Below are 22,530 nucleotides of genomic sequence, written 5' to 3'. Positions count from 1 at the left end.
TTTCAAAACATTTTTTTCTGTATTAATCATTGAGCTGTGTGAATAGGGCCCTGGAGTTTCAGAGGACACTTTGTTTTGGCTCGTGAAGCGTTTCTCTCCACAGTCATTTCTGTGCAGTTAACACACAAACTCCAAAATCTGACCCTTGCCTTTAGTGATCTTCAGTGTGGTAGTAAGATTAATCTTGCAAATGCAGAGAACGGAGTCTGAGGATTTATTTTTTTACTTTACCTTAGAGCACTGATAACCACCTGCAGCTTTTATTTGGGGGATGAAAATGAGAGGGCCATGTTCAGGTCAAGAAAGAAGATGAAGAACAATAATTTCCACTCCAGTTCTGCTTTTCCTTAGTTGAAGGTGCAGTCGTTCAGTAGAGCCAGTCAGGAAAAGAGATAAGAATATGTTCCAGATTTAGAGCTGGTGTAGATCAGTTTTCATTGTAAGGAGGACGGAGTTTCAGGTCCCTAACAGTACTTCTGAGCAGCTCAAAGTGGTTTTGCCTCTTACCAAATGTTTATGGCAAAGCTCTGATTTCTGCTGTGAGTAGGGCTTCAGTTTTTAAAGCATGACCTTGAAGGCATGCCAGCATGCTTGTTTTCTGTGGTTATGAATTAGCCTTAGAAAATCATGTTCTGCTCTACTGCTAAAATAAAAACTGCATGTTTTAATTCTCACCTTAGATTTCTAATAAATGCTCAGTTTTGTTGTATTTTTTCTTCAGTCTGCAGATATCTGTAAAAATTCCTGAATCTTTGTGCATTTTTAGAGTAAGTGAACTGAGTTGTATTCTGACATTTGGCATATGTGTGTTCCAGATGAAGGAGTAAGTATAGCAAGAAGTTAAAAACTGGCATAACTCAGACCCTAGATTGGATTGGATTACTGGCATCTGAAGTTGCCAGCAGAATATCTCTGGAGGAAGGGCTTGCTCTTTACCCACGTGTGTGACACGATGTGTTCCCAAAGAAAAAAGAAGGACAAATGTGAATCTCAAAATACGGCTTAATACAAAGCTTTTGAATTATTGTGAACATTATAGAGAGATTTTCTGAGAACTCAAAAGCTGTGTGGTACAGTGTAGGAATAGCACACTGATGTGTGTGAAGCTGTCGAACTTCCAGTTGGAACTCAGACTCAAAGATTTAGGCAGGAAGATACTGCATTACTTTTGAGCTGAAGTTCCTGGAAATGTCCCCCTGACCGTGACGTGGTCTTGTCCTGGAACTGAATGGTTGATAACGCTACAAGATGTGTGTGACCCAGAAACACAGAAAGAATCTCTTACATTTTTAGGTCATATTTGCTTCTATAAATTTAAGGCCATTTTTAACCTGGAAAAAAAAAAAAGTCTATATGTATATCTGTAATAAGGAGCACAGCCATGGCAAATCTCCAGTGAGGATCTGTCTTACAAGGCCGTATCTCAGACAGTGCTGCTCGCTCCACTCGGGCAGTGGGAGTAATGCGTGCTTTGCCTGCGGCGAGGCCGGGCCCGTCATTACGGGATCCTGCTATCGAAACCAGACTCTCTTTAAATGCCTGCTTTTGTGATAGGTGTGGCACATAAATGCTATTTTATTAAATAGCAAAATAAATTATTGAGGTTTGACCTCGGCTGAGGCTTTATCACTGCTGCCCTGCTGGTGAACTCGGAGGCAGAGCCGTCCCGTGGAATTCCGCATGTCGTCACTTCTTGGTGGAAAGAGTTAATGCTGCGTCTGAGTTGCACTGAGACGTGCGTTCCTGCCTACGCAGGGCCAAGCAGTGCTGTGCTTCCACAGGGAAAGGCAGGAGTGGAAAACCAAACCTGCTGTTCCATTTGAACGGTTTCTTTTTAACTCTGAAGCAGTCTTGGACTGCCCTGGAGCTCGGCTTGTGGGAACGCACCCACAGCGCTGCGCTGCTGCGCCCTGCACTGCGCTTGGCAGCTGAGGTGTTGCCTCCAGGACAGAAAGAACAGAAAAATTCACAACAGTCCATAAAGTTCCTGTTGGTTGGAAAGCAGAAACATCTGCTGGAGCCGTGAAGTTTGTTAGCAGAGCTCCATAAGCTGGCTGGCTCTGCCCTTGGAAGCAGGCAGCTCTGCAGGCTGCATTTCTTGTGGGGCGCGGGGAGCTGTGGGGAGATGTGGGGCGTCAGCAGAGCGCGTCAAAATAATGGTAAGGAATTAGAATGGGCATGATGGTTGTGTGTTCACATGTGTGCTATGAACCGCCAGTTGTTTGTGGGCCAGGATGGTACCTGTGTTTTCTTAATACCACGCATGACACAGGACAGACGGACCCATCCGTAAGTCCCGGAATTACAGGACGCGGTCGGTGTCGCTCTGTAAGCGCGCACGTGCAGCGCTGCGCTGCCGCATCTGAGGCCGCCCCGCAAGGCGCCTCACGAACCGCGCGCCTCGGCACCGGCGCCTTTCCCGCCCTGCGGGCCGGCCGCGCGCTCAGCCCGCCCCACCCAACTCGCGCCGGAACCTCTCGCGAGATGTGGCGCTTGCGCTGCGCGGGAAGCGGCGGGGGTCGGGGCTCCTTCCGGCTGTGCCGCCATTGCGGGTGTCGATGTTGACGTGCGTGCATCTCTGCGCGTTCCTCAGTTCTGCCGCAAGTGAGGCCTGGAGGTGAGTTTGGCGCGTCACAGCCTTCTGAATAAGGATATACTGTGATACCGAGGTGTTCAGAACGACTCCACGGCTGAGGTTGTGTTTGGAAAACAGACTGAAACAACAGGATGGAAATTCCTTTTTTTTTTTTTTTTTTTTGTCATGTAATATCTGGATTTGTGAGAACGCCGTGCTGTTTATGTTGTAGAGGCGCCGCTCTGTCCTTATGGGTACAGCTGTGTCTGCTTTGCCATCCCACTGTTATTGGGGCTCCCAGCCTGTGAAGTGCTGGCTGGGCAGCTGCCACGTAGAGCTCAGCCCTGTAACATCAGGGTTCTTAAAGGTCAGTTTTAAGGAATCAGAGTCGCGCTTAGATGATGCTGATATAAAAATACTGCTTCTAATTCCTGTCTGCTCTCTAATGTGTCTGGGGATCATCCCATGGCAGCATGAAGCCATCCCTCCATGGGCCACACACTGCAGCCCCCTGCGCTCAGCCCTGCCTGCTGCCCTGTGCCACACGCAGCTCTCCCACACGTGGGGTCCTTAAGGCCACGCAGTGCCTTCACCACAGACTGTGAGCTTTGCTGGTGTGTCTGAAGGACTCAAGGACTGTGAATCGTGAAATATTTATCTTTGCAGTATTGACTCTGATAGCATCTCTCTTGTTTCACAGAATCACAGAATGGCCAGGGTTGAAAGGGACCTTAAGGATCATGAATCTCCAACTCCCCTGCCACATGCTGGGCCACCAACCTCCTCATTTAATGCCAGACCAGGCTGCCCAGAGCCCCATCCAATCTGGCCTTGAACACTTCCAGGGACGGGGCATTCACAACCTCTCTGAGCAGCCTGTTCCAGCACCTCACCACTCTCTCTGTAAAGAATTTCCCCCTGACATCCAACCTAAATCTCCCCTCCTTCAACTTGAAACCATTTCCCCTCGTCCTGCAGTTATCTACCCTTTCAAAGAGTTGATTCCCCTCCTGTTTGTAGGCTCTGTTTAGGTATTGAAAGACTTCAGTGAGGTCACCCCGCAGCCTCCTTTTCTCCAGACTGAACAAACCCAGCTCCCTCAGCCTGTCCTCATAGGAGAGGTGCTCCAGTCCCCTGATCATCTTCATGGCTCTCCTCTGGACCCTCTCCAACAGCTCCCTGTCCTTTTTGTACTGGGGGCTCCACACTTGAACGCAGTATTCCAGATGGGGCCTCACAAGAGCAGAGTAGAGGGGAAACAATCACCTCCCTGTCCCTTGTTTGCAGTAGTGTTTTCCCTGAATTTATATGTATAAATGGTGATGACTTTCAAGGTGCTTCTGTATGTTATATGGTCCACAGAGCTGAACATTTAAAGGCAGTTTTTTCCATTTTCTCATTTTTTAGTGGTTCCACCAGGGAGCCCTGGGCCTATCACTCGGCACGAGTCCTATGACAGCTTGGCATCCGACCACAGCGGGCAGGAGGATGAAGAGTGGCTGTCACAGGTACGTTCTGGAGAGTTCCACTGCAGGAACCAAACAGTGCTCATCTCCACTAGGAGTAAAACTCACAGCTTCGCTTCAGAATTGAAAATAAATTGACAGCATACCCTGGCTGTTACCATGTTTAAAATGGACTTCGCTCCATTAACTTTGAATGAGTTTGATTGTCTCTGAATTTTTAACAAACATATTAAAAACTATGTACAACCCGTTTTTCTCCTGACATGGATCTTTTTAGATGTGGGTATGGAAGTTGGCTTGGCAAAATGGAGGTGTGTTCAGTGTTACACATACTGCATTTTAGCATAAAAATAGTAGATAATCCTGCTTGGCGGAATAATTTCGTATGAGGGGAAATCATGGCAATTTTAGCCATTCTTGCTTTGTTTTAGTGAGTGAAGCTTCTTTTAAGAACCCAGTAAATACTCGATGATGTGGCTCAAAGTATAACTTGAAGAATGTAAGTCATGAATAATATTCTGAGAATTAGGTCCTGTTAGAAATAAAAGCCTTGACAGAAAAAAAAATAAATAATGTATGCTTTGGCTTTACCAAAGCAATTCTAGGGTACTTGATACGTGGATTTCATTCTGATGAAGCAGGTGGGTTTCCTTCTGTTTAAGAACAATGTTATTATGGGAGTGATGCATTAAATATGTTGCTGGGGTATGTCAGATTGTTTAATGAATATGAAATATTTGTAGATGTGATTTGCTTCTCCCACTGGTGAATAAATCACACACATTCTCCTAAAAGAAGAAGTTGGGTTTCCACACGTGCCCTTCAGGGTGTTGCATTCAATGGCAAATCTGTTGTTGTGAATCCACTCACTTGGTCCAGGTTTTCAAATGTAGCATCTAACTTACCTGCTTAGGCTGTCTCTAATTTGCCAAGGCATAACAATGGTAAAACTACCAAATGGTTGCCTGCAGTGGGAGTTCTGTCACTGTGCTCATTGGGTCCAAGATTCCATCTGTAGTTTTACTTATTACCTGGTAAAGCTTCTCCAGTACTGTTTAGATAGTTGTGCTTACATTACTGTTTTGGTGACTTTCCAGTGTATAGTGAGAAAAAGTAAACAAACCTACATGATGGGCGTTAGTTTGTTACTATTTCTTGGAAAGTAGGGAAGTCAAAGGAATTTAAGAATGCTCAAACTTCGTCACATCCATCCTTCTAAAAGACTAAATATATTTATAATAAAAAATGGGAAGTGTCATCACTCAGAACACGTATAATTTGGAGATTGCTTCAGGAATGTGAAATTTTTGCTAAGTGAAATGAGCAGTGATACCTGTTTTGAGCACGAAGGTGCGAGCATTCTCTAAGCAAGCCACTTTAGATTAAGCCTAAAGTGTAAGTATGTTTTTCAAAATTAAAGTGTTGTTATCAACAGTAACAGCATGCAGTGAAAAAACACTGCCCTTCACTTCAACTTTTCAATTAGAGCAGTGGGTAATGTGTGCTGTCAGTGTGAAGTAGATACAATATGTTTGTCCTGCACACAACAGGAGAGTGAATAGGAACATCTGGCCATAGCCTCAGTAAAATTGCAAAGGCATCTGTTTACCTCTCGGCTCTGTGACACTGATGGTTTCAAGCTTAAAATATACAGATTACTTTATCTGTGGCCTAATTTACACTGCTACATAAAAGCTACTTGACTCAGAAACATCTACAGTCAATCTGAGTTACGCTAGGATAAATGCAGGGATGGAAATAGTGCTAAATAGGCTGTGCATTTGTCGTCTTATATTAGCAGAGAACTTAGCACAACATTATCCAGTGTTTAAAATTCCTTCTTAAAGAATTAGAGTCAGTGGTACGTGTATGTGTGCACAAAAAAAACCCTGAGATACATATCTGTGTCATATAGATAGAAAAATGTATTTTCATGGGTTTCCTTGCTAAATTGCATTCCTATTGTGAAGCTGATTGTTATTTTAACATAAAAGCATAGGAAGTTTGCAGTCTATTTTTGTCGTCGTAAAAACGTGAGTTCAGCAGAGCTTAATATTTTCATTTCGTATTGCCTGCTTCTGATCTTTAAAGGCAGATTTTTTATTCAGTTTTTATTGAGGACTGATGCTTTGTTTGTCCTTCTGATTACAAGGCCCAATTCTGATCACATACATTTTCACCAGCATTACCATCTCAGTTTCCACAGTTGTTCACACTCCTGTAGTTGGCTTCTTTGGGAGCCTGCAAAAATTGATACTCAGCAGTTTGCAGTTAATAACATGGTAAGACATTTTTCAAAATATTTTGGATGGAAGAATAATTTTTTTCTCAACTTCATATCTAGACTGTCACTGGTAGAGAAGATTACTGTTTGTTAGATGCACCTCCTGTATTCTCTGTGCCTCTTGGAAGTAGGGATGGAACTGTGAAGCTCTGCGTGTGTATCCACACAAACATGCCCACAGATACATATCTCAGATACACCTACCATATAATGGATGTGTGGCTGTTCAGTGCAAACAATCACCCCTACCTCTGTCTTAATTCTGAGAAGTCGTTTAAATGAAGGTTTGTATGTGACTGTCCTTCTAAACTCTGCAGCTGCACACACATATCTGTATTGCATCTGCACAGAAATGAACTTGACCTGAGGTGCTCAGTGTCTCACAGTGCGCGTCACATTGCTCTGTCACCAACCTTGTTGCTTTCCAGCAAGATGGTCTCTGCCAGTGCTATCCTCAGTATGCCAACACTAATTATGAGCTTTGGTTTGAAATATAGTTCACACTATATGCTTGTGAAGCAGAGCTGTTTAGAGTGTGAACTTTGAGAAAGCAGCCGGAACAAAGCTGGAACAGCTTGTTTTTAGAAAGTGCATCCCTTGTCCAGGTCAGGATTGAAGTGTCTGACAAGAATATTTGGGGAATGCAGGCTTTCAGTTCCTCCATGCACTCCACATGGTTGCTTTCAGAAATGTGTTCCCCCACGTGCTGCCACAACACTAGATGTTTAGTGGTTGTGCTACAGCATCTATTTGGTGTGAACGGTTCCCTCTGTTCCCACAGGTTGAGATAGTGACTCACACTGGGCCCCACCGGCGCCTCTGGATGGGCCCTCAGTTCCAGTTTAAAACCATCCACCCCTCAGGCCAAACCACTGTCATTTCATCCAGCTCCTCAGTGCTGCAGTCACACGGTCCCAGCGACACCCCACAGCCGCTTCTGGACTTCGATACAGATGATCTTGATCTCAACAGTCTCAGGTAAAAATAAAATGAATTTCCAAGCTGTTTCACATTTGTTGTGTGAATCACTTATCTTGTGCTTAAATGAGGCCATCTGTATAGAACACACAGTGCTTTTCATCAAGCTTGTCCAGATGAAAGTCTTAGAAGTGTATGACAGCAGCAGTAAAGATTCATCCAGGTCAAACAGCTTAGATTCATTTTTGCCACTTCTTGTGTAAATTACAGTGAAAGATAATACAGAGTCTGGTGGCCTTGCTCAGCATCGTCTTGGCTTTGCAGTTTCTGCATTGCTTAAAAAATTAATTCTCTCAGACACGAGTAGGAATGTGGTGCCATAGATCCAGATGCTGACTAGATGAAGCAGTCAGAGTGTTGGAACAGTAAGGGAGCTCTGGAATATTTTTCCTCTTCTGCCCTTTGTTGTTTGTTTTGTTTTCTTCATTTCTTGTCATTATTTTTCATATATTTATTTAGACTTTCTCTTGTAACTGAGAGAGGGCAGCCTAAGAAGGGGAGGGTTTTTGTGGATTTATAATCATGGATGTAGCGGTTTTGTAGAAGTGCTTTGTGCACCAGATGTTTCTGTGTCCTGTCCAGTAACTCTCAAGATTTAACAAGTTTTCATGCTTCTGAATCTGCAAGTTGTTTGAAGTCTGAAGGTGTGTAGAGTGGACTTGGATTGTTTGGGACTTTATTTGAAGCTCTTATAGGTAAAACATGAGAAATGGGTGATATGAGCAATCCCATTAGAACTGGGTATGTTGTCCTTGGACTAAAAGCACGTGATTTTGAAATCTGAGTTTTTTCCTTGCATACACTTAACTCCCCCAAGTAAGGGTAAAAATTTCAAATATGCTGTTAAGTGATTTTTAAATGTAGGCACTACGAATGTGTCTCTTCTCCTGAACTGCTGAAGAAGTTGGTGTTTTTCAGGAGGGCCTGGAGGAACCGTAAGCAGTTCAGATCGGTTGGGTGATTTTGTGGGATGGCAGCTAACATCTGAGATGCAGTGGCTGCTCACTCAGTGTATCATCTTAACCTGTCTGTGGATGGGTTGTCCATGCCTTGGCTCCTGAAAGGAAAGTAAAATTCCAGCAGGGCAGCTGATTTGAAAATAAATAGTTGGTCAATTGCTTGTTTGTTTTTGGCTTGTGATTTAATTACAGCCCTTGTGAGCACAGATTTGACACAGGTGGTGACTGTAACTTATCATTTAGGATTCAGCCAGTTCGTTCAGAACCTGTCAGCATGCCCGGCTCATCGCGTCCCATTTCTGATCGCAGAGGAGTTTCAACAGTGATTGATGCAACTTCAGGTAAGAACGTGTTGTTTTTTCTGTTCTCTTTGATACTCGTGGCATTCATCGATCTGGTCTTCTCTCTGTCTGGTAACACAGCCACTAACCAATGCTGTACACTTGAAGGGTTATCACAGTTTTCAGCTGCGCTAACTGGTTAAGTGCTGTCTTACACAAATGTATCTCAGAGGCACTGATCATAATGACTTTTCCTCTCACCACTCATATCTAAAGTCACAGCATTGTCATAAAACGCAAACACTATATTTACATTAAGCTAGAGAATGCTTAAAAATACCCGAACTAAAAACCAGAACATTTGCAAACACTGAGACTGAATGCTTTTATTAATGAATGCCTGAAGCGTAGATTACAGTTCAATCTCATTTATAAAATACATTTCATTGAAATGTAATCATAAATGTAATTTATTTCTGTGAGCAGTCAAGACAACATGGAAGTTTAACTGATGTTTGTCTAACAGAGGCGCATTTTCACTACTCTGCTCTAAAACAGTGTGTGTAAATGTAATATTACAGCAGTTCCATTAATATCAACACAGCAATGTATGCGCTATAAAGTTTTTTTCTTTTTCACGGTGCTGGGATATAGTCTATATAAAGAAACAAAGACAACAGAGCTTTATATTCCAGTACAGCTGTATAGCGTCTGAAGGTTCCACACAGCAGGATTTTGTCAAATAAAATCTCTCACAAGTAGAATTATTAAACACACAGCATTAGTCAAACAGTCAAGTCAGAGAGGATTTTAATCTGTAGTGATTTGAAAATCCCTGGAGACTGCTGATTGGATTGAGGTTAAACTGTAAAAGGAGACTATAACACATACAGAAACTGATTTCTGAAGGTTGTTTTAAAAAGAGTTAAAATAAAAGCTCCCGTTCCAGACTCTGTTTGCTATACATATAAATTCTGAGTCCAAGATTCTGCATCATTTGCCAAATTAATTTATTTGTGAATTACAGGATATTTCTTAGATCTGTTTATAACTGTGTTCAGTAATAACTGCATTTATGTTGGATATTGAGGATTGTCATTATAAATTCCATTTTCAAGTATTGAAAACTAGTTAAATTAATTCCCATTGAGCTTGGACATCTGATGGTGGTTATTTAAAGGGAATTATATTTGTTTTAGTGTACGGAATGTAATTTTGAAAGTTCTGATTTGCTGTGTAAGAGAACAAAATATCTGTGTGCATTACCCCTGGAAGCTCCAGTTACAGCAGTGCTTCTGTCTGTGTTTCTGACACTTCAGATTCAGAGTGATTAATGACATGGTTGTCCCTTGCTATCAGTGTGACTCTGCCAGGTGATACAGATAGAGGCATCTGCATTATCAAGGTTGGCTTCTTATGTATTTTTTTTTCCTAACTGTGAATGGAGCAGTAGAGTTCCCTGGAACAGGGATATGTATTAATTCTGAAACACAGCTATTCTGTAACAGTATCACATTCTAAAGCTGTTTTGTTCCAACAACACTGGAAACAATGAACCACGTTCGGACCATACTTCTGTGCTGAGCAGCCTTTCCTATAGAATAGATGGGGCCTTAATGTGAAATGGCTCATATGAATGTGATGAAGCTCCATTGGTAATGCCTTTAACATGTGTGTCCATATTAAAATTGCCAAAGTCAATTTTATACATTGTTATGACACTAAAAATATATTTACTGTACAGCAGTGACTCCATTTTATTATAACACCTCATAAGTTTCTTATAAACAATACATGGGTTTTGTTAGAGACATGCTGATAGCAGTATTTATTTAGCTTCACTGCCAGGCTGTTCGAGTTTGAATTGATTTTTGATTCAGGGACTTTAACTTCTATTTGCAGTTTTCATATTGCCTGGTCCTTAGTTCCTTCCCATGCAGAAAGTATTTGTCCAAACATAGGGTGTGTGAAATGGTGTAGGAGTTGTACAGGGTCAAGGAGACATGAGAAAAAACGTGTGCAGTTTTTTAAAATCTTGTACTATCCTTGTAGTAGAGTTGGGCAACAGGAAGAGGAGCAGTGCTTACTTTCTTCTTACCTTGGAGGCGTGTGGAGAACTGCATGAAGCTCAGCTCTGCATGTGAAGGTTTTATTTCGAAAGTTTATGTGCAACATTGCATTATTTTAATGCTGTGTTCCACTACTGTAAATATTCTCACTTCCTGCTGCTGCTGAGGCATACTGGTTTGTGTTCTTTGTGGAAAATGAATTTATTGGAAAATACGGATTTAGGTTTGAAGCATTTTTTTAAGTAGGTCATAAATTTTTACTGGCTGAGCTGAACCAGGAAGTGATCCTTCAGCTGTGCCCCATGCATGCGAGTCTGGTACACTTTATAAAGATGTTTATCTGGTGTTGCTTAGAGACACAACCAGCGTGGCGCCTCTCCTTATCTGACTCCATCGCTTGTTCTTCCTATCAAAAGATTTCAAGTACATGTTTATCATCTTTACTTTAATTTTTCCATCATTCTTTTTAGCTTCCTTCCGTCTCTCCGTTGGTGAGAACTTTGTCATTGCAGCTAATAAGACATTTGTGCAGTTTTTTTAATTGTGATTTGTGCATTTGTCTGTACAGTGATGGTGTACTAATGGCAGCGTTCTCTCACAAAAACATTTGAAAACAATATTCATTTGGACAGAGCAAAACTTAATTATGAGAATATTTTCAAGGTGGATGTCAGTATCTGTAATGATAGTGGATACGTACCAAAAAAAAAGTAGAGGTCAATATAATTATCTCAGTTTCACTTAAAATTTTTCTAAGGTATTGTTCTCCATGTTGGTTTTTTTATATATTTAATCAGTAAGAGAATTTTGCAAAAATGCAGTCACCTGAAGCTGCTGGACATGCATCCCTCAGCACACACGTGTAAGTTGAACGCATCACAGAGAGAATAAACCCTCAAAGATTAAATGCACTGTAATTCCAGATGCTGTTCCAGAGTCACAGTTTAATGTTGAAGGGACAAAACTGAGTTTAAAGCTTTGTAACACAGGAAGTTTATAATATGCACTGAAGGGAAGACTTGTACTCATGGCAGAAGTGCACTGTGTATGGGAGAGGCGTGCAGTAAGTCAGGTTACATTCAAGACTTTTTTGGACAGCAGAGTGGAAAAGAAAACTGGTAAGTATCCATCTGCAGGAGATGCTGCAGCTGAACGTCAGACACTTCATGCATCTAAACCAGCAATCTCTGAGACAGAGATTTGTAGGTTAACAAGAGCTATCTACCACAGAATGATCAGGCTCTATGTCAAACTATTCTGCAGGCATGATTTTAAAACTTTACATTAACTGTAGACATTGATTGCTGTTCCTTTCTTTGGTGTGACTTGAATCACATGTGATTTTTGGATAGCTGAGGGTATTTACAAAATTACTGGAACTAATCTGGGAAGCAGCAGCATTGCCTAGATAGGCAGCTGAGCATCTCCAGTGATGAATGGGTACTTTTCAGAAGTTTTATGCTCTAATCTGTAGCTGAGTCATTTATGTGTTACTCACCTGAAAAATCACAACTTACAGAACTCTGTTACAAATAGATAATGGAGGAATTGAAGGGGTGCAGGAAGGCTGGAGTATCTGCATGGAACAGCAAATCTGAACTGGCAGAAATAGAAAAGCTCTAGAGCAAGGATGTTGCAGCTGTTCCTGATCACACAAGGTTTGGTCACACAGCTGCACTGAGCAGGCACTTCCTTTAAGCTGCAACAAATGTGTTGTTGAAGGGCGTGGGTATTCAGGTGTGCTGTCGTACCTGTAAATTCAATCCTGCTCTGTTAAGAAATCTGTCTGCATCTGTCTGTGTTTATGAAAAGCGGAGTGTATTCCCTCATACAAAGAGGTTTTTGACACTTAGCAGTCAAGTAACGATTTTGTTACGTTGTCAACTCAGCAGAAAAACATTGACCAGGAAGAAGCTGTCTGATCTCTCCTATCAACATTTTCCTTTCCTACTCAGAGGAGATCTGTTTCTTTCTTGCCTAGTACAGAAATTGGTTATGGTAAGAAGATTTTGATGAATAAAATGATTTTTTTTGCACTTTTTTTCCCCTTTGGTTGTGTGTAGGGCAAGCCTACTATATTCTCTTCTATAGTCTCTTCTAAAAGCTGGCATGTGCTGTGCTTCTTAGGGATGCACACATCATTTTTTAATGAAGATTGTTTATTACTGTTGTATGAAACACTGACAATACAAAGCTCTCTTCTGGTTACTTCAATCAATGCCCTCTTAAAATTGGCTTGTAGTTTAGTACTTCCCCCTCCTTTGTTTGCCACCAGTGGCCGTGGATAGATGGCTTGATGCCTGCCGTGGGTTTAATGAGCAGAACTGATGTGGGACTGGGTTTAGCAGGGGTGGGAGGGTGCCTCCCTCCCTCTGCCTGTAAGGGATCTTTCATTGTTTGTCACCACACCTGTGAGATAGGGACCCTGGGACAAATTCTTACTGTCCAGCAATGCTCTCACTTGGAATTTAATAAACACTTCTTCTGTCACACCTTAAACCATCTGAGCTCTTTTCTGTTGTATGTGCGATCAAATATTTATTCCCAAACGCTGTACATCAGAAAGTGCTGCCTTGGAGTAGCGGAGATCAGTTATTCAGGTAGTAAAGATGTGTGAATGCAGCTGGCAGATGAAGTCACCAACATTATGAATTCCCAGGCTGTCCTTATTGCCACAGGCAATAACTGACAGGCCTGAGCGGCCGGCGGTTTCCCGTTACGGGTGCTGGTAGGGCCCGAGGATCCCAGTGTCATGGATACTTGAGCTGCCCTGCTTGAGTGGAGCCGGCCAGCGCTGCGGGGCCTCGCGCAGAGAGCTGTAACCGATCCGGTCTGCAATCCTTGACCCGAACCTGTAATTACCTGGATGGTATAAAGGTGGTTTGTTGTTGCAGATAGAGATTGCGCTCAGATCCTCCGAGCATAATGCTGAGCTTTGAAGCCAGGGAAGAGCTTTGGCCCTTGGTCTGTTCTTCACAGCAATCGAGAGGTTTTAATAATGGTCATATAACAAGCTGTTCTTAGGGGGCATCACCTGTGCAGTAACAGAACACATGCCAGCACTGATGTGTTGTTCCTCTGCACTCTGTCAGCTTAAATTTAAATGTGTTGAAGTTACGTTTCTTTCCTGTAACAGCTTCCAAGCAAATTATATTAATGAGATACCTATTTAAAGCACTTAGTATGTTTCTCGTTTGAAAAGTGTTTTTTGGAGTATTTCCAGGATAATTTATAGATTTTGGGATATGCTCAGGTTTTCTTTTAGTAATGAAATATCACACGCCTGCATGTGTGTGTGCTTCCTCCATCCTATTTGGCTGCCTTGCTAAATAAGTGTGTGTGTGTGTGTGTGAGCTGCACACTACAGAATTCTGGTACTTAGATTTTTTTCAACTTGATCTAGTTCATCTAATTTGAGAAAATGTTATCTGATGATTTCTGAAGAGAGCCTTAAGACAGGAGCGAATTCATCAGGCTCCAAGATGCCAATGCAGTATACATGATTACATCTAGCAACAGCTATGCCCTATAGACTATGAAGATGTGAAGAGAAATTAAAACGACCTGACACTACTGACTGGGCACTTGCTTCTGGATCGTTGCCTGGCTTGGGAAAAGACTCAGCTGCAGGGATACACGGAGTAGCATTAATGTCTTGAAACACTGGTGGGTGTTTACTGCAGGCAGGAGGAGTATACTGAAGAGGAAGTGCAGGGACAGTGAGCAGCAGCAGATTAGTTCTATAGTCATTTTATTTTTGCCCCTCTCTGGTGGTATAGGAAGGTTTGCCTGCTGTTTGCTCTGTGCAGCATGAAGTGGGACTCTGCCCCATGCAGGTTACAGGGAAGGCTGCTGCTCCTCATCCCAGACCACCTTGGGTTTTGCTGAGGAGCCTGGCGGCAACTAAAGCAGTTCATCTCTTCTAAGGTGGTTGTACTTTGACAGGTATGTGTCCAATGGCTAAAACAAGTGAAAAAATCGCAGTGGATTCTCCCAAACAATAAACCCAGTGCTTTCCATGTTGCTGTCATAGCTGGATGGTAACGTAACTGTGACCTAAGCAGTGTACAGACCAGGTACTGGGTAATGAGTTTTCTGCACATACAGAGATGAGTCACAGTGAGGCCTCCGGGGGTTACGTTAATGGTCATTGGTGCAGTCCTCTGCTGCTCAAAGACAGTTGTTCTCATGTCACACAACCCGCTTGATGCGTGTTCCAGTGGTCCATTAATGCAGACAGCAGAGTGTCTTATTGCTTAAGTGTTACATACTGACTTCCAGCTGGGAAAGCCACCTTCAGTTCATATAATGGCTTGTCAGCTGAAAAATAGCAGTGTGCTAGAGCATGCTCTATTCCAAGTATGTAAGTGCTTCTTGCTTATCTATGGGGAAAAAAATCCAAAATGCACAGTGGTATTTTGCATATCAGTAGCTAAAGCACACTCATTCAAAATATTAGTTTGCCTTATGTACCCTTTTATTGCCCTTCATTAACAGTTGTTGTTAGTGTTTTGCACAGATAGCTTTAAAGCTCAGAGTAAGTGGAAAGTGTTGATTCTAATCATATCTGACACCACAATCTTCTGTGGAACAACACATGAGCTGAGAGTCCCGATGGGCTCCTGCAGGATACAATATTTATTATAGCTTGAGATCTGAGAGCTCCTAGCTACTGTTCAACTTACTACAGACCCACAAACCTCAGTGTCTGTGCTTGTGTTTTTATAGCTTGCACAGAAATAACGCACTGTGCAGTGTTGGCAAAGAGGCATTGACATTTCTGTCCCTTTTATACAGTGCTTAGAGAGGTAATTGTATGAATCTTAATATTTTTATAAGTTAGTGTTGTATTACGTGCTCGTCTATTAATCTAGAGTGTTTGAAATGTTCTTAAAACGTTTTTAGATGTGCAAGCTAAAAGGCCATCCATTTGCAAATGAATTTTAGAGTCAGGATTTTTCGTGCAGTTTTTGGTTGTCCAGTTTATGATAAGGAGGAAGCGCACAGAGCATCAGCCCCTGTCCTCAGGGCTCTGTGGGTGCTTCCTTTTGTCTGTCAGCTTCCCCTGCCTGTCAAACACCCAGAGGCTTGATGTCCACAGCCCTGTAGCACAGCACCTGCCTCAGCTTTGTGTTGTGTTGGTCATTTCACAGTAACTAAACCTGTAGGTGTATGAAGCAGTCTAGAAGAATGCTTTTTGGGGTTGATTTTTTTAAAGAGGATTGGGGGGGCAGCTGCTGAGCAGTGTCTCCTCGTTTCATACTGGTTCCTAATTTCTTTTTTTTTTCACTTCATTAGAAGGCAAAAATGCACCAATTTTCACCATTGTTAATCCAAAATTAGCTATTGTTCATTAGAGTGTAATATAGATGAGTGAGCAGAAGCGTGCATCAGTTGAGATATGTGCCATATAAAACTGAGCTGTTTGGTGTGATAAAATAGTCAGGTGTTTGGTGTGTCCTTAAAGTGCATATAATACTTTGAGTGTGTGTTAATCACTGCCTCCTCACCATCTTCTCCTTGCGGGAGTAGGGATGTCCTCTGTTGGAAATAAATATTTATATCTGGGTTGAAATGCAGTCAGTTGATATGCACTTGTATATACATTTTATTGCCTCAGTGACGTAAGGAGTGAAAAAACAGATGGAAAATATTTTGTTTCTCTTAATTACCCAATGCTGTGAAATACCCATCGGCTTGCAGCCGCCTTGGCTCCTCCCCCTGTCTTGGCCTCCATTCCTGGCGTGATCCCAGCCCATTTTTAATAGTGCTTTATCCACCGCTTGTGCTGCATTTAACTTCCACTTTTTATTAGAACAAAAGCTAAATTGGGTGCTGGTTAGCAGCAGGGCTATGGGTGAAGAGCTGCAAAAAGCCAGAGCTGGTGCCAACAAGCGGCTGCTGCAGAGGGTGGCCAGCATGGGGTGAGCTGCACTGGGAGCAGGGAAAGGAGCCCTGGTGAGTCCCTGTCCTCGACCTGTCCCCGTCTGCAGGCACTGCTGGGTGCTGGGGATGGCCTGCCCAGGGCTTGCCTGCCACGAGAAGGACACGGAGTGCTGCAGGGAGCATGTAAAGCCAAGTACTGCATGCACGTACATAAACCGTGTGGTACTGTTCCCCTTGTAAAGGTGAAAACAAGCAGGTCACAGTTAGTAAATGACAGAAACCAGACTTGGGATTATTCACATCATTAGCACAGGATTTCTCCAGATAAGAGAAGTGGGATATGAGTCTCTACTGCCCTGAGGCTGTCTTTGGTTTGCTGTATGGGGCGTCGTCCTTTAAAATGGAGCAAGAACAGGGGAAAAGAAAGAGGTGGTAATATGTCTAACATATGGTTTTTGCTGGAGTTTGGCCACAGATTTTAAGGCCTTGGAGTGGATTCCTCGGGTCTTCATGTGCTATCCCAAAACCAACACAAAAGCCGTTCCAAATACGTTTTATAAGCTCTGTGATTGTAATAGTCCTCCTATCCAAAATCCCATGTCCCCTGGTCAAGTGGGGCACAGGCGCTTCTTTTCCACAATCCCAGCCTTGCTAAGTCTCTTTGCCTGGTGTTTCCCTCCTGCAGCGACAGGCAGCCATTTGTGTCTGATGTGCAGAGTAGCTGTGGGGCTGTCCAGCACAGCTGCTTTCCCTTGAGCTCACATCTGCTCAGAGCGAGTGGGACCTCCATGTGCTCACTTACCCAGGCTTTTGTCCCAGATGCAGCTGGTCCTGGCTGTGCACAACCCACCTGTATTTCTGGATAATTCATAGAATTTGCTAGGCAGTGGCACAGAGGCCCAATGCTTGCTCATGAGTATCTGATTGGGTTTGAGCATTAGTTTGTCATGGTCTTTGTTTTACTTTTCCATTTGCTGAGTTATAGTACCATTAATGAGAGAAAAATGCAGTGCAGGAAATGCACACTCTGCAGTTCATTGCCTCTTGTTGTTAGGACTCTGCTTTCTGGTCCTGACTGTACCACTGCAGCAAACGAAGCCTCTGGGAAGATTGAAGCAGTAAAAGGCACAGATGCAGTAAGATCTTGCCAGCTCTTCACCTCGTGACTGAGTGTTACACGGTTTGACCATCACTTAAAATATGCTTTGAAAATACAACATTCTCTGAATATATTTGTGATTGAATGCTAAATTCTGTAATTGACCATAGATCATCTACAAGGCTGTTTGTGTTCTTTGTGATATTTTTTTAACTGAAAGTTGCCATGAAGGAGAGCAAAGGAGATGCTGTTGTGCTGGTCTTTGGTTTGTCTATGTGGGATTTTTTCTCCTTTTTGAGCCTTAAAGCAAGCAACCAACCAACCAAAAAAACCAACCCAGCAACAAACAATATGCAGTGAAAGACTTGCATGGAAGGACATTTTACCACTGAAGTTAGATAAAAAATTCACTATATCGTAAGTGAACCATTTCCCCCTTGATTTGTGTCCAAAATATGAGGAAAAACATTGCAGATGCATTATGCATTTTACAAAAGAACATATGCATGCATTTAAATCATTTACATTTCATCCTTGCTTTCTCTTATTTTTAACCCATATTATAGTGAGTGACAGCATGTTTGGAAAACTGAGGCTGAAAGCAGAGCTTAAACTTTCATGCCCAATAAGCTGAACTGCAAGCAGTGCTTCACTATTTCATGATTTTATTTCAAAGTTTTGCTTTCTCTCCACTGAAACATGTGACTGAAACTTTGGGAGTCTGTGGGTTGTAAAAAAGATGATGTGTGCATGGTACGTGCTGCCCTACCGAGCCTGCGAAGCAGGAGCTCATCCTTGCTGAAGGAAAATACGTAAGCATGTGCCTAAAGATGTTCTGAATCAGGGCTCAGCGAGGCTAGTAGTGGTTCAGTTGTTAGTATCAAGCCCTCCTCATGTTATAAAACCCTTTTCAGTAGGGGGGTGAGGAAAGCAGCAGCTCTGTGATGCAGCACCCCAGCATGGCTGGTTTCCAGCACTGCCCTGCTGTGCGTTCAGGCAGGAGCTTCTGACTGCCCTGCTTACATAGCTGGTGGGTGAAAAAGAATTGGAATCACAGAAGTGGTGTTTTGGTTAAAGGCATCAGCAAGCACCACTTCCCCCATTGCTATGAGCGGACAAATAAAAGTCAGCTCTGCTGGCCTAATTGTAGCATTTAATCACACTTCAGTGCAAGACCGTGCATGCCATGAAGTGCTGAGCGTGTGCTCTGCAGCAGTGCGCTGTGTGAGGGGTGCTGATATGTGGGCTGGCTGGCAGCCTGCGGGCAGGTGAGCGTGGGCACACGGCTGTGTGCAGGCAGTGCTCACTGCTGCCTTGTGGCTGCCCTGCAGCCTGGCCCGTGCTCTCCTGCTCTGGCTCCTTGCAGAGCTGTGCGGAAGCCTCAACACCAGCATCGCCAGCTCTGATGAGAACAGCAGCACCGTGCTAGGACTGGGGGTTCAGTGAGAGTCTGGCATCTATGGAAGTTGTGTGTTTGGTAACATCAAAGTTAGACATTTACGCACCTCCTGACAGCTTGTAGAATTTTTTCCTCATTGTTCTCACCTCCTTGTGAAGAGTCAAACTCAGAGTTCTGAGTGACTGTTCTTCTAGTAACGGGTTGACTTATAATTGTGGACATGATTGGGAGGACCTGTGACTTGCTTGTGTATCCATCCTTCCACCCTTAAAGGCAGGACGTGAAAGTAGAGAGTTTAAAAAGATATTGCTGATACTGAAGCAATTATATTTGGAGAACATACGCTTTGGTTTTACATTTCTGGCTCTAAAAGGTGACATTTCCCATGTTTGTCATTTAATTTAACATTCTATATATTTTTAAACGGCTGTATGATTTGAAATCTCCAGATGCAATGCTTTATGCTAAATGAGGTTGACAGTTCAGTGATGTGGAAGGCCATTATCTCACCTTTGTGCTTCTAAACTATAGCCACTTGCCTTTGCCTGTTCATAATGCATTTATTGCATTACAGCATAGGAATTTTTAACACCTATTGAAAGCATTAATTAAATATGCCGTACTGATGAGCACTTTAAGATGAGTGAAAAGCCAGAACCAATCATGTTCTTCAAGTTTGTTTTTCTCCTGTTACTTGCAGCAGTGATACATCTGGGCTGGAATATTCTGTGTTACGTATTTCTGTAATCTCAAATTTCACGATGGGCAACAACTACCTGTATTAACTATCATGGGCTGAGGCAATATTTTTAACATGGTACTGCAGAGCGAGTGCCTGGTGGCTCTGTGGCAACTGGGTGAGATGCTCCTTGGGTGATCGGGGGCTTCCAGGCCACGTCACAGGAAGACCACAGGGTTTTCATGCGCACAGTCGAGTGATTTCTGTAAGCTCTCTGGTCACTGACGTTATGGCTGTTGTATCCCAAAACACTGCAATTCGGTTTAAAAAGAAAAAAAAAAAAAGAAAAGAAAGAAATGTGATTTCAAGATAAAATAATAGCATTGTAGAGGTTTATCTTGAGGTTAATTGACTCAAAGCTTCTACTCTTACTGGATTTATACGTTATATAAACGATAGATACGCTCTCATCTGATGTTTAATTACTAGTGAAAGGAATTTATGTATTTTCACAAAGTTAACATGTAAATACCTGCACAAAGCCTGAGCAGCTAGGAGCATAAAGAGAGACGTTTTTTTGTTCTAAAGAGTCCAAGATGTTCCATTTTGATGCTTGGGGATTGATAGGATCCCATTCCCATAAACAGCATCCCTCTGGGAATGTACCATTTCCATATGTTTTGTCCCCTGAGAGGGGAGTTGGCTCCCTGTCCTCAGATTGTCATGGGATAACGTGACAGGATAAGGGATACCTGTGGAAATAAAGCCCTTTTCCCCAGCTGCCCTCCATGGTGAGCCCCACTGGCCACAGTGCTGCTCTATAAACCAGTGAACCAGAATTCAGACTTTTGTATCCTGTGGTTGTTGTCCTGAGTCAGCAGGTCTCCTATCAAGGCATTTTTCTATAAACATGGAAAATGGATAATCATTACTTTGTCTGTTAGAGCTCAGTAATACAAGAATAGGTCATAAAAATGTCACTTGTGTCTTAAAACCTAACCAGCTAGAAACTCTCCCTCTTGTCTAGTGCGGCCTGCAGTGCCTTTGATCACCTTTTTCTCCTCTTCCTCAGTACCCCAGCTAACTTCATAGTTTTTCCCTTTTTCCTTTGCCATTGTGACAGTGCTCTGCTGCAGATTACAGCTGTGCTCAGACACCATAAGGTTTATATGATTAGTCAGCATTTGGTTTCCATATATAGCAAAAGTGCGTCTGGAGAAAATATTCTTATACATATTTCCAGGCAGTAGGATCAAAGAGCTCTCTAGGTTCTCAGTTTTAATTTATCTCTTCATGCACGTTGTATAAGAACATCAAAAAGAATCCGTGTTTGCAGGAGGGAAGGGAGGGAGCCTTTGCTGTGTAGCTCTGGGAGCTCCGCTCACCCGGGCCAGCCTCAAATCCTAGCTTTGTCCTCTTTGGCATTGCTGAGATGCAGACTTGGTTTTTCATGCCTGTGTTCTGTGCAGGCAGGATTCCTTTTTCGTCTCGAGTCCTGTGACCTTTCCCATTCTTGTTACCCCAGTGCTCCTTTGGCACCAGCTGAGCTCCCCTTCCTCTATTAGAGTTTTTCCCATGGCTCTCCATCCTCACGTGGCTCCTCTCCTGTTGTAACACATGCCAGGTTCATGTGGTCGTATCTAATCCTTTGAATGCTTGTTCCATCTCACTTTTGTCATCTCAGTAATTACCCCTCATACTCGTAATATCTCTCAGTATTTGCTTCTACTCAAGAAGTTCATCCTCCAGGTGTCAGCTCCCAAACCACGCCAGGCCTCTGAGATTGCATCTGCTGGGATGTGAGCCAGGTAACCCGCCGTGCTGGGAGGGAACCTGCCGTGAGCTGAGGGGGCTGTGTTACTGTATTGGGTGCTCTATTCATGTCAAGTTTTCTTGCACCTCAATTAAATAATTAAATCCTTTTATATAATTAAATCCAATTAAATAAAAAAATCCTTTTTTTCGGTATCTTTTATTGAAATTGTAAGGCAACAATTTGTAAACTTTTGTGGTTTTGAAGCACATGGCAGCATGGGGACAGGCATACATTGCTGTTATTAAATAAGCAGCATGCTTGAATTCTACCAATCCGTGTATTGTTTTTCTATGAGTTGATGTTCTGAAATATTACTATACATAATAAGCTGAGACATCTGAGTCTTTTTTACATCACGTCCTTAGAAAAGTCTTTTTTTTTTTTTCTGCTGATAGAAGATCTGCATTAAAAAAATGTAATGGTTTGATTTCAGTCATCTACTCAGCATTTCTGAGCTACTTGCCAAATGATCCCAGGTGTGGGATTGCAGCAGGTAATTTCCTGCGCTGTATTTGTGCGGATGATTTTCTGTGTTAGAAGATGATATCGGCTCACCTGGCCTCTCAGTGACAGAGAAATCCTTTGTTTATTCATTTAGTAGGCAGATTAAGCCTAATGAATATGGCTTCCTGGAAATAGATACAGGGGACAATAGCGAAGTGAGGAGTGGGGAGAAATGGGGCAAATTCCCTTTTCTTTCTTCACTTGTAAATAATGGTAGCTTTCATGGCAAAGTGTTTTAAATGAGAAAGGAACGTGAAATATGTCAACCAGAAATTCTTGATTTTGAACAAAATCCTTTCTTTTACAGTTCAGGACAGTGCTGGGGATTTCCTAGCGAGGTAGAGGACACGGGTAGAGGATGTGAGTGCATGTTTCATGTGGTTGCTCTTCGCTGTTTTGTGGAATCTGTTGGGTTTTGCAATTTGTGAATTAGTAGTTAACAACAGTTCCTTCCAAAGGTATTGTAAGTTTTACGAGAATAGAGAAAGGTGTTCACTGTAATGCCTTAAATTATTTCTGTCTATTTCTTTTTCTT

The 22,530-nt window shown here is 42.6% G+C and overlaps 1 protein-coding gene across 17 annotated transcripts in view; it reads left to right on the top strand.

Annotated features, from left to right (window-relative positions):
* The window catches only part of BCAS3 (BCAS3 microtubule associated cell migration factor), a 304,411-nt gene that overhangs the window by 133,195 nt on the left and 148,686 nt on the right, over positions 1-22,530 (top strand). For 16 of the 17 annotated variants that reach the window (XM_090122759.1, XM_090122758.1, XM_090122765.1 and 13 more), the window contains 3 exons: positions 3,983-4,083; positions 7,107-7,303; positions 8,506-8,603. In XM_090122759.1, coding sequence (XP_089978885.1) covers positions 3,983-4,083; positions 7,107-7,303; positions 8,506-8,603 — 396 coding nt within the window. Of the gene's footprint in view, positions 1-3,982; positions 4,084-7,106; positions 7,304-8,505; positions 8,604-10,595; positions 22,527-22,530 lie in introns of those variants that run through there. The other variant, XM_090122767.1, reaches the window with a different exon arrangement.

The sequence above is a fragment of the Phasianus colchicus genome, chromosome 21, assembly GCF_987193195.1.
Source record: "Phasianus colchicus chromosome 21, bPhaCol1.hap1.1, whole genome shotgun sequence".
NCBI lineage: Eukaryota > Metazoa > Chordata > Aves > Galliformes > Phasianidae > Phasianus > Phasianus colchicus.
This window is presented reverse-complemented; position numbering and strand designations above follow the sequence as displayed.